Raw genomic sequence first — 12,946 nt, forward strand, 5'->3', positions numbered from 1 at the left:
GCAGCGCCGCCTGCTTGTGCAATGGATGTCACTCGTGGCAACGACCAATCAGAAGTTCCCATCCTTTTGTGCGAGCAGTGTGAAGATGGAGGGATGGAGTGGGTGGGGCTCTCAGCATCATGCATCTGCCAGTAATAGGACACACGGCTCGTCAGTCTTCGTCATTCTCGCCTGCGATTGGTCGAGGCGCTTTACTTTCCAATAATATAAACATGTCTACTGCTCGCCTGGCTTGAACCAAGGCTTACAGGGGACTATGCAGTTCTACATCAAACTGTATAAAAACTCTCATTATGCATTTGCCTGTGTTGTTGCAGGCCTAAATCTTTATTATTGGTAGAGAATATGCACATAGCTGCACGTGCACGCGTGAGGAAACGAGGATACCCAGCTGCCGCTGCTGCAAGAAAGAGAGAGGGGACTCTGCCGTGCTTTCATCAATATAATCACCATCCTAAGTACTAGCTCTTAACATTTTGTTTTTCGGTGTTCAGGCGAGAAGTGACAAGAATATAGACCCCTCCTCTGCAGGGCGGAGCGTGCATTTTCATTTCGTATTTTGTATTTTTTTTTCTTTTCTTTTTTTTTTTCTACCCCTGTTCCTTGCTCTGACACGTCTGCACTGAGTGAGTGGCATTGGCACACTGTCAATCGCTCACTACCGCTGCCATCAAACAACATAAAACACACACAGGCAGAGGCTGGAGCTCATAAATTTCAGCAGGGGCAAGATATTTTTTGCGCATCGCCTTTATATACAGCGCTGTGTCCTAATTAATTTCTTCTCGTGGTTAGATTTTTTTTTTTTTTTTTTTTTTTTAAAATACAGAAATCTCCCAACTTTTTTTTTGTACATTTCATATTTTTTTATAGTCACATTTGGACACCTTACGCCGCAGATTGTGTATTTATTTATTTTTTCTTTCTTTTTTTAAAAAAAATACTGTCAGTTGTCGCGGGAACCATTTCTGCACATTTATAGTTGGCAACACCTGCAAGATTTTTTTTTTTATTTGTTTACACGCTTCCACATTGGATATTTTTTGTTGCCGGTGCTTCACTCGGACGATTTGGACATTTTGGAGAAGGAATGCGCCGGGAATCCCATGAAGAGCGCTAATAAATGAGAGATCACCAAGGAGCGTTTCTGTCTACACCACCCGTCAAATCCCAGAGAAAAGACAGATTGGCATGAGGATCCGTGCGGGATACGTTGGACCGTCAATTTTGACAAAGAAGTGTTAAGAAGAAGAAGCAAGATTTATGCATTTTTCTACAAACACAGTCACGCGTTTTGGCACTTTGGACCGCGCGTAAAAAAAGCGAGAGGACAGCGAGAACTTGGACATAAGATTTACGCTAAAACATTTACAACACTGCTATAGCTTCTTTTTTTTTTAAACGTGTGTGCTCTGTGTCGCTGAAGAATCACAGCCGTGCATCCCTCTTGTCTGCGGCACATGCTATAACCGATTTCGTATATGAGTTTTTCAATTTGTGTGGCTCAGTGCACAGACTCTTTAGCGGCTACTATGGACGATCAAGCCCGGATCATGCAGTCGATCGGCGGTGTCAGTCTGGCTGGCCACTCGGTACAGGGAGGCATGGCACTGCCGCCTCCACATGGACACGATGGGACAGACGGAGACGGAAGAAAACAAGACATTGGTGACATTCTCCATCAAATAATGACCATAACTGATCAAAGTCTGGACGAGGCGCAAGCAAAGTTGGTTGATTTATATGTTTTATTAACTTCGCCCCAAAAGAATAAGAAAAGAACGCTGAATGCATCATTAAGATGTGGCCGCTTAACTTAACTCCCCCATGCATAACAATAGGCTGGAGTGGCTTTAATGATAATCATACACTGAGGTGTAGGCTATTTACTGCCTCTCAATGATTTAACACATAAAGGAAAGTTGTCACTGTGGGAACAGCGTTTTATTTAAACTGCCTGTGTGCCAAGGTGAACCTGAGAGAGCTGTTCAAAAAGTTTGTGTGCACACATGTCCTATAGTCATATATCTGCAGAAATGAAAAAAAAACAAAACAAAAATTGAAATAAATGTCAGCAGGCTCATTATATAAATTACCTGTCATGGATATTATATATACAATGGAGCATTATATTCTAGAGAATAGTCTTACTCATTCAAGAGCTACTTTTATTTTGTTCGTTTTTGACTTTATAGTAGCAAATGATAACTTTTAAAGACACTTGTGTGTGGGGTTGGAACATTGCAAGGCATGTCATAGTGGCAATTCAATTGAACATCCTAAATAATCCATTTACTTGTTAATATCTAACATGTGATTCATCAGTGAATTTATTTCAGTATTTTATCTTGTCTTATACTGAAACAGGAAACATGGACTGAACTGTCACAGAATGAAACCAGCACTCTTCAGCGTTCTCTGTGAAATCAAAGAAAAGACAGGTAAGATCTTTGTGTCCAAAACAATGTTTGAATATGAACTCAGAGAATAAAATAAGAGTGCAGCCTCAATACAACATAGCACCCAGAAATTCTTACCTCCCAGTGATCCGATGGCAGCCTGCATCCAGGTTACAGGGGACCTCTGCCCAAATTAATCAATCACTTTTTTTTTCTTTTTCTTTTAAATATGTCACACAAAAACAGTCATGTTGTCATAGTAGAGGTCCATATATTTTTTTTTCACTGTTTCTGGCAGGAGTATCTTTTTCCAGCACTGGCTGCTTGGATTTGAACAGAAAGTGTGCTCCAGCTTTCACCCCCTTTTTACCCTAGCACCGAGCAGGATGGGGAAATCCCGTAGCATATGCTCCACATAGCTGAGATCACAATGCATTCATGCTTTATAACCTGACAACAATTGCCACGGTTCCAACAAACAAATGCAACCACACGCTCAATCAATAATTGCGTTGCAGTTGCATGCAGACTCCTGTCCTACACATGTGTGCAGTTCAACCTCGTTAAATGCAAATTGTAGAATCGGCTTGAGAGAAAATTATTGAAAATATAATACAGTTTGGAAAAAAAAATGTTGCAGTTGCTTTTAATAAGCAATAAATCTGCACATTTCTACGTGGACACTTATATACGAGGCAGCTGAAATTATAGCAAATGTTATATTGTCTTATAAGTTTTCTCAAAGCTCAAACTTTGCTATAGTATTTTTTTTTTGAAAGTCACCTTTTGTACAGACAGATTACTGTTTCTACACTATCCCCAATGTGTATTGGACATATGATAAATCTGCATCCCTTTAAATTCTTAAAGGAAGACACAATTGATTTTTAGAGATAAGAGTTTTTTACAGACCATGTTTATTATGTCTTATATTTATGTTAGTGTCCTGTGTGCTGTTGAACATATGCTTCAAATATTCAAAATTATTTGCGTCACTTTGTATTTTAGTACAATGTACAATGTGTATTTCTCAGTCAAAGAAAATTGGAGCATACAAAGAAAACAATGCTGTTGGGTTTGGTGTAATTTAGCCAACCTAAAGCCTTGTCAGATTTGTGACCTTTGTGCTGTTTATGAGGAAATTGGCTTGGGAGAGATCATAAAAGTTTATGAACTTCCTTAACACAGGTGGCGTCCACAGGGGCAGGCAGAGGGTCCACACAGCTGTGTGTGTGTGTGTGTGTGTGTGTGTGTGTGTCTGTGTCTGTGTCTGTGTGTTTGTGTGCCCCTGTTGAGTTTAGACAATGAAAGAGACAGAGCGAGAAAAGCCAGAGGCTGCAGATCGCACATCACAGCAGCTTTTATTTTGTATGCGACCATTGATTTGATGTGAAAGTGTTTTCCAGTGCAGAAGCATGGCTGCATCTGTAGAACGAAGGGAAATAATAGAGAAGTGTTTTTTTATTCATTTTATTTTTTTTTAAACTTAAGTCATACTAAAAAAAACCCTGCTCCAATTACTCTGCAAGTTAACTAGATGTTTTACCAGTTTGTTTGTCGAAACTTGTATCACGGCTGCGGTTTGAATGTTTCTGCTGTGAACTAAGCTCTGCGAGTTTAAATAAGCCACTCAAAGTAGCATGAAAATGACAAAAATGTTAAATAAATATACGTACGTGTATGCGTGTGAGCGAGTGTATGTGCCCGCGAATGAGTGTGTGTGAGAAAGAGATGAGACAGAGGAGGAGAGGGAGAACAAGCGTGTGTGTGTGTGTGTGTGTGTGTGTGTGTGTGTGTATGTGTGTGTGTGTGTGTGTGTGTGTGTGTGTGTGTCTGTGTCTGTGTGTGTCTGTGTGTGCATGGTTAACCTGTGGTTTAGAGTCACAGCCTCCCCCTCTTAGCCATTGACAGAGCTCAGCTGGTCTGGTGGCCTTGCTGACCGGCCTGTTTCCCCAGCACACAGTGAGCCTTTCACTGGCTCCTGTAGCATCGTTCACAGGGGCTTCCTTGGCCCTTTCATCTCCGTTCACATGGCACAGGGGCCGCTGATGCCTTTTAGCCATGGGATCCACCGTTGTCCGGACGTGACATTTAATAATACATTTCAAAGCGGCCCAAGAATCATCGGGGTAATTACTGCGAGCATGTATCATGTTATCCAGACGTATTGTCTCAGTGTGCAGATGAATAGCGAGTTCAGGGTTCAGCTTCAAAGCTTTGTCGTGTTTATGTTTAAACTATTATTATTGTGCGATCAGTGGTCAGACAAAATGAAAGGGGTGAGAACGCTCTTGATTTTCTTGTGGAGGTGAAGTCAAGCAATAGCAAGTTGCTTTATTGATAAGCGTTTTTTTTTTTTTTTTTTAAGGGTGTTTGGAAGTTTCGGGCACTCTTCTAACTTGTTATTGTGGAGCTGCAACATATTTCTGCATTGCTAATGCCCTAGAAGTATTAATTCACTTTGATATGCTAATTAGAGAGCATTAGGCAAGAAATGAGATTAAGTGGCAGCATGAAGTCATTTGCCTGTCACTAAATTGAGTGTTTTTAGCAGGAGGGTTCCCCCCCCCCCAAAAAAAAAATTCTCTTGGTTTTGCATTTAGATAAAGCTAAATGTGAAATTCAGTTAGCAAGTGGAGCTCTTTGTCCTTCGGTATGTGATGTTTTTTCATTTTGGAACATGCATAAAGTATGGCTATTCAAATGTTTTATTCTCGTGTTTCGGGACAAAGGATACATTCATGTACCTTTTTCCCCCTGCAGGCTGCAGTGACAAGACAGTGAATGCATTGAGTGGAAATTTGCCTGCGATTTCAGATGAGTTTTGCAGTTATTCTTCTGTGCTGGGGTTTGTTTCTATCCTGCTGGCTACTGCCTTGTCTTGCTCTTATGCTTGGAAGAGAGGCTCCCAGCAGCAGCAGCAGCAGCAGCAGCAGCAGCGGGAGCGGCAAAAATAACAAAGGTGAAAGATTACCTCCATATGGTATTTCTGACCAGGAAAAAGAGAGGTTCTGTTGCAGGACTCCTCTTTGATGTGAGGTTTAATCAATAGAAAGAGATTACAGAAAACTATTACAGGCTAAATCACGGAGTGCCACAGAGAGGCTTAGCCCTCTCCACAGCTCTCTCAGCTGCGTGGCGCTTCTTGCGTATTGACTTGTTGTTTTCCTGACCTTTGACACATCAGGTTCAGAAACACAGGGACTGTAGAGGTAGTGGAGAGAGAGAGAGAGAGAGAGAGAGAGAGAGAGACCGAGAGAGAGAGAGAGAGAGACACAGAGAGAGAGAGAGAGAGACACAGAGAGAGAGAGAGTGTGTGTGGCAGATTCAGGCTGATAAATGCTCCGATCCAGTGTTTAAAGCAGTGGATTAGGAAGGGACTACACTCACAGTCTGAGCCAATGTCGGCGTTTTTGGTCGCACACGTTTGATTTGGCTTCCGAGAAGCGCTAAACGTGCTTTCGTGTGTGTCTGTCGGTTTGTCCGCATTGCATGTTATATGCTCTGCTCCGAAAGACTGCGTTAATTAAATACAGTTCAGGATGAGTCTGTAATTAACCACATGCAAGGCCGACTAAAAGCATTACCTGGAGTAAATAGGGTTAGGACTTAGGAGGTAAGCATTTCTCAAATCTACAGGAAACATTAATTCCAATGTTCCCTGACAAAGTTAACGACCCCTCTCATTCCAATTGGGCTGTTATTATCTATTCCAATTTTTAAAATGATTATTATTATTATTGTTATTATGAATTAATTATTATAGCAGCTACAGCTGAAAAAAAATATCCCTCTTACAAGCCAGGGAACATAAAAAATAGATTCTATTTGAGTGTATTTTTTCTACCTTGTGGGTTTCCTCGGTGCTGAAAAAGCTCCAGTAAATGCATGACAGGGAACAGAAAGCTATTCAGCAAGAGAGACAATTGACTTTGGCTGCTTTTTGTCTCAGAGAGCCCCAGTGATGCGGCTGCAGTGACTAGATAGTGTTGTGCCGAATGGCTCGCACACAGCTGGGTTCCTGACTGGCTCAATGGCAGGGCCACTAGTGCTTCCTCCTCTAAAGCACGAGGGGGACCGGGGAAGATGTGGCTATTATCTAAGTAACTCCCAAATACCCTCCATTTCCCCATCAGCAAAGATGAAAAGAAGGAAAGCCAGACAAAGAGCAAAATTGGGAGAAAAAAAAGAGAAAAGAAAACAAGAGTATCCACATCAGTTTCATTTGGAAGGGTAAACGCGTGTGTGCTGTGGAGATAGATGCCTCTGCACCGGTGTTGCCTGGCGTCTGCACGCACGGCTCCTCATATGTGTTTTTTTTTTTGTTTTTTTTGTACGATGATTCAGTGCTGTCCCTCCATCTGCACACACGAGCACCCATCTTGCAAACGTCTCCCTCGCTCCCACTCTATCGCTCCGAGCGTTTTCTGCGGGCTCCTTGCGCGATCAACAGCTCATAATTGTTTTTTGCACATACGTTATGCAAATGAGTCTTTATGGCAACTGGCATAACAATTAGCATCCTCCAACAATATTTTAGTAGGTTAATTGCGAAATTTTCTGAATTGTACATCTGAGTTGTTAATTAGGCATGACAGAGGTGGTGAAATAGTTATCTTCAGGCGGTGGCAGCCAGCAGAGGCTGCTTGGGATGCAAAAAGGAAGGATTGATTGAAATGAGTTTACAGCAATAGGAGCGTGGCTGTTGGAGACTCTTTGCATGGCCCTTTTTTTGCTTTGTGAGGCATCTATCTGTCGCTGAATGTAGAAATATAAACCTGAAGCAGACAGAGAGAAGCTAGTTCAAACTCTGACCCCCCCTGTAGGAATAGATTAAACGTGAACGATGCAACTTGTTGTCTTGTCGGCACCAGTTAGTGAGTTCATTTTTTTCTCATCTATCACTGCGGCTGCATTGAAAACATTAAAAGACCTTTGACCTGCCAGACAAAGTTAAAACAAATGTTATTTTTTAAGAAGTTTGCAAATTGGAATTTTTGATTGCTCTAAATAAAGTTAATAGCCACAACACATATTTTAATTATTTTAATATTTTCACTTTTCGTCTTCCGAGTCAGATTTATATATATATATATATATATATATATATATATATAAATAGTGCTTCCTTAGTAATTTTTGGCTCCAGAAAGAAAAATAAAAAGCCATCATCCTGTAAAGAAACACGCAGTTGCAAAAGATAAAATTAACTTTTTTTGATTATGAGAAACAAATTATGTATTTTTGTTTGATAAGTTAATGGTGCAAGTAATCCAGCTTTAAGCTTCAACCTGTATTTTATTTACAGCTAATAAATAACGTGAACTTTTCCCTGAGTCTCCAGTGTCTCCAGTGTCATGATGTTCATTACTGTGTCACCTGATGGCCGAGTCTATGTGATGCCATGGAGCCGGTTATTAGTGTAAAAAGGGTTAGAGTGAAAGACTGGTGCAAAGCAAGTCCTCTCTCAGTAATGACTCTGCTATTTATAGGTCCCTATTTCATTAGCTCTAGTGTTTCAGGGAAGAGTTTTCCTCATGGGACAGTAGACACCGTGATGTTCATTTGCTCTGTACACATTACACGTGGACAACTAAATGACCTATCATTTGTGAGTGCAAGAACGCTGAAAACAATCCTGCTTTTGTCTAGATGTTCGCTATTGCACGAGCAACCTTTCCTGTATTTAATCTTTTTGTCAGATATACTGTTGCTTAGTTTATTTGTAGCCAGTTAAATGCTTGTATTTTAGACTGTTTTGGTGTGTGTGTGTGTGTGTGGAACTGTTGCTCCTACAGGTGATGCATTTCTGTAGATGAAGTGATGAAGGAATCAGAGGCAGAAGTCTGTAAATGTACACATTTTAAACCTCATGTGTAACATTTTGACACTGCAGCCGTGTGCAGCTTGTTACTTGACAAAAAACACAATGATACATTGTTGTCACCTTTCGTTTCTTTACACAAGATTGTTTTCCAAAAAGCAGAAAAAAGGCATCTTTTCTTCCCCATTTGCGAGCTTAAAAATGAAGCCCCTCTTCCCATTGTTCCATATGCCATTGTTCCACATGTTTCATACATTACAATGATATATTGAAGGCAGAAATGGGAAAAAGACTGCAATGCAATGAAATTTTAATCAGCGTCTTCTGCTGCTTTAATAAGGCAAATAATTCTTATTGGCTGCTGTGTTAAGACTTCTAATATTTAATTCATAACAAACCTTGCATTATTCTGCTTTAGCCCTAAGACAAGCTCCACTCTGCTGCCTGCCAAAAGGCAACTAGGGGGAAAAGAAGGATATGAAGGGAACTGCACACTGAGCATTTTTCTTATAAGTTGTGGCAAAATGCTATCACACTGTATTTGTGAATTTAAATGTCTTTTGAATCATTTTAAATAATGTTACCGGAGCTAATGACAGGAAAGCTGGGCTGCTGCGCCAGTTCAAAACACCTGAACATTCCTCCCTTTTGTGACTTTTGTGAGTAAAGTATGATTTGCAAACATCTTTTTTATTTTCTTAAGTCCTTCAAGTTCAATTTTTGTGTCTGAAGTAATGGAAAGATGGCGAGGGGCCAGCAGCTAGATGCTGGCTCATGTTACAGTGAAACGGCGGGCCCTGTTTTCGTCTCTCGGTGAAATGGCTTAATTGGTGTCAGAGCCCCAGGGATAAAGGCCTCTTGCTCTGAAACACAGCCACACAGGCCCTGTCTTCCCTCAAACCAGGAGGAACGGCCGGCGTCTGCTGGTGAATGAGGACTAAGCCGTGGCATAACAATACCAAATGATGTTTGGGATGACAGAAATTAATATGCGCTTGCTCCCAGAAAGCTATGATTAATGACGCCGAGCAGGGGAATGCTGTCCCTCCTTTTTGCTCCTCTTTGATGGAAAAGAAAAAAAGAAAAAGGTTTCTCCTCTCTTTAGAATGTGGAGGTCATCCAGAGTACATTACTGCTATTCTTCTCTTGCTTTTTTTTTGTCTCAAGCAGGAGACAGGAAAGGGCCGAGCGCTTGTAATGAATTTTGGAAGGATTCTCACAACATTGGGAGCCGGTGTATTGTCCCATGGCACGTGGCTTACAGAGACACATACCTGTATGTTATTCTGTTACTCACACTTTCAATTGTAATAATGAATAGCCTGGATATCACACAGATAATTGCAGATACAGTTTTCATAACTCACGAAGGATCATTTGAAGTGATAATTTGTACCCAAAAAGAAGCAGTTCTAATTTTAATACCGTTGAGTTGATATCTGACGGTGTCTTCTTTTCATATGGAATCTTATGCACACACATTGATTCAGAGCCAAAACGTGTGAACAAAATGGTGGTGTGCTGTTGCCGTGATAATGATCTGTATCTGTTGTGTCCTAGGAGGAGACACATGAATATTTAATTGTGTCTGCTAGTGACATCCCCGGACCCTTCTGTTCATTTCTTACATTCTCCTAATGTGTTTCCACCCTCCCAGGTACTTCCTCTCGTAGTAATGGAGAATTAAAGCGTGCATTAAAATGATATAAATTGCAATGTGAGGGATTTTTCGAAGGACATTTGTCTAACGCACAATGCGGTTGAAAATTCAAATGGCAAGTTTTGACAACGGACGTTGTGCTGACACGGCGTATTTGCCTCACGTTGGCTCCTCAAATAAGCATTTCCTCCGTGTGAGTGATTGATATGTATTAAGCGTGCACTTTTTTTTAATTTATTTATTTTTTTTACATCTGGAAGATGATGTGGGTGCAAGGATATGACTTTTAAAGCGGGAATGAGTTCCCCTCATATTGATCTATTTGTGTTGCCGGAGTGGCAGGTGCTATACGGAGACTGTGTCAGCTTTGATTGTTTGTGTCAGTGATCCGAGCCGACACTGAGCTCTCTTACTGTTCGTCACTGCACTTGCTTCCTTTCTTGATGAATGGCAGCACACTGCACGGATCCGAGAAAGAAAAAGAAAACAAAAAAACGCACGTCTACGCTGTCTCACCGACCCTGTGAATCAGCATTGGTCTTCAGAGATTATGTTTTACTCGTGCCACGCTTCGATTTGTCTCTGCAAAATTCTGGGACATACCTGCATTCTTTGCAGGAAATGTCCCAGAGGTTTTTGGTCTTTTAATGCAATTATGTAAAAAGCTTTCCATGTGATTGTAAACATCAGTTGTTGAGAGACAGGAGGTGTGGTTTCTCTCCTTCTCTAAATATTCAAGATTAGTTCTTAACCTGTGTGTGTGTGTGTGTGTGTGTGTGTGTGTGTGTGTGTGTGTGTGCGTGCGTGATGGCAGGCCTGCTAGGCTGTGGCGTGAAGGTGAGGTGTGCGTGATGCTCGGAGCCTCTGTATGTATGCAGAGCACGGCGGGCCTCTCGTGGGGTGCTGAAGGAGAGCATGGAGTGGCAGAGTTAATTTATTTAATGACTGAGCGTCTTATATCTCCCCAGCCCTGATTAGAATCCATGCTTGATGAGGGAAGCGATAGAGGGGTGTGCACTGCCCCTAGGCCCTAGCACGTACGTTCACGGTTTTCTTTCTCCAGTGCCTTTTTTCCCTACCCCCCCCTCCCCAATCCACTGGGTTTAGCAAAAAGATAAAAAAGCACCACCAAGTAGGATTTTTCCACAATTTCCACTTCTGTCTGTTGCAATATTTTGTGATGATGTCTGTACGTGTGATCATTTTGTTGTACCTTGACAGGAAATGCAGCTCTGAGGCTGATTAGATGTTTGTGTGTGTTGTGTGTGTGTGTGTGTGTGTGTGTGTGTGTGTGTGTGTGTGGCATGCTCTGTGATAAAGACAAAGTGCTGTGGAGCTCTATGAACGTGGGAAAGCCAAACAGAGTGTGTCACTTTGGCAGCGCGGGCTGTCAGCATTGGGGAGCTGCAGTTGTAAAAACCATGACCTTCCTCTTTGCCAGCATGTCTCTTGCAGAGCCAAAGCGCTGCCCTGTAGATCTGGGCTGGCTGTGGGAGGGAATACAAACACAGAGAAAGGACAGACAGTGGAAAAAAGCAGTAAGAGCCATAATTGTGAAGAAGTGGTGGTGGTGGTGGGGGTTTGGTTGAAGTAATGAAATACTTCTTGGAGCTATCATGACTGAGAAGGTGAGGGAGGGAAAGCGAGAGGAATGGCGAAGAGGGAAAAAAATCCTCCTCGGCTTCTAACATTTCCATGAGCCATCATCAGTAATGCCGCAGCAGCCTCGCAAACCAGAAATTATTTCTTCAGGCGTCGCTGTCAAGTGTTATTCAAATAACACCGGCCTCACATTTGAATAACAGCCGACATTTTGAATTAATTAATCAGACAAGATAGTCTGGGCCTTTTCTCATTAGTCTACAGGTCAGGCTGAGGGAAGATATATGCGCTGGTGATGATATACTTGTCTTTAATAGTGATTTATGGAGATTTTGGATTGTACTCGATTTGTCAAAGGGCCTGGTAGCAGAAAAATAGGACGGTGCATATTTCATTACCTAATCTCTGATACGTTCCATGATGCTAAAAGATACAACCCCGTTGTTTAGATGCACAGGAAGCTCTTTTAACGTTCACTCTTCTTGAGTGAAGAGGGCGGGCGCACGCACATATACGCACACACACACACAATTTTGCACGCACGTATATACACACACACACACACACACACACACACACACACACATATACACACACATACACACACATTTAATCTCCTCTCAGACCTCTCCCATTTTACTTTTCCCATGCAATTAAGCGAGGGATGTAAATTATAACTGTGTCGTACTTTAATTATCATGGTGTAAAAATAGAGTTCCTGTCTTTGAGAGGATTTCATTAACTTACTCAATATTGCATGTCAGCTCAGAGAATCACAAGATTGCAGCGAGGTTTAACATGCTTGGAATCCAGTGTGTTGTTTATTTTGACGTTAGGTAGAAAAGTAGAACAAAATAAGTAGGGGTACATATAAATGTATACTATATCTTGTCATAGCCTGTTTACTGGCTAGTGGGACATTTTATTTTAGGTGCATATAGGGTAGTGTGTGTGTGTGTGTGTGTGTGTGTGTGTGTGTGTGTGGTCATGGAGGTGTAAATGAAAATGTATATTTTTAAGTGTGCTAACAATGTAGTGTCACCTGCTGTATTGGGTGTTAAATAATGAACACATTCAGTTTACCAACACACTATTTTTATTTCTGTTACATACACAGGTTTTAATTATCCAAAGTAGACATGCAGCACATGCACTATGGATCTGTGATTTTGTGCTAGTCCAGGTGTGTGTGTTTGTGTGTGTGTGTGTGTGTGTGTGTGTGTGTGTGTGTGTGTCAGGAAGCTACGAGCTGTTGCCATTCTGGCGAGCAGCCCACACAAAATGCACCAACACCAGTGTGACAAAACATTCAAATAAATTGCTGTCAGGCTGCCGAAACTCCAAGTGCAGCGATTTTTATCTGACGTGTGGAAGACCCAGACATGCAGTCCTGACAAGTAACGCCGCAGCACCTGTGAGAGACAGGCGATAAAAATCAGGATATGCCTGATCCTCGGCATA

At 41.6% G+C, this 12,946-nt stretch overlaps 1 protein-coding gene across 9 annotated transcripts in view; it reads left to right on the forward strand.

Moving 5' to 3' along the window:
- The first annotated feature begins 223 nt into the window (after positions 1 to 223).
- Positions 224 to 12,946, forward strand: part of pbx3b (pre-B-cell leukemia homeobox 3b) — a 60,870-nt gene continuing 48,147 nt past the window's right edge. For 3 of the 9 annotated variants that reach the window (XM_031300671.2, XM_031300678.2, XM_031300673.2), the window contains exons 1-2: positions 224 to 1,729; positions 2,362 to 2,441. In XM_031300671.2, the coding sequence (XP_031156531.1) occupies positions 1,482 to 1,729; positions 2,362 to 2,441 (328 nt within the window). In that variant the 5' untranslated portion in view covers positions 224 to 1,481. The remainder of the gene's footprint in view (positions 1,730 to 2,361; positions 2,442 to 12,946) is intronic. The other 6 variants (XM_031300672.2, XM_031300674.2, XM_031300676.2 and 3 more) reach the window with 4 other exon arrangements.

The sequence above is a fragment of the Sander lucioperca genome, chromosome 2 (genome assembly GCF_008315115.2).
Source record: "Sander lucioperca isolate FBNREF2018 chromosome 2, SLUC_FBN_1.2, whole genome shotgun sequence".
NCBI classification, from domain to species: Eukaryota; Metazoa; Chordata; class Actinopteri; order Perciformes; family Percidae; genus Sander; species Sander lucioperca.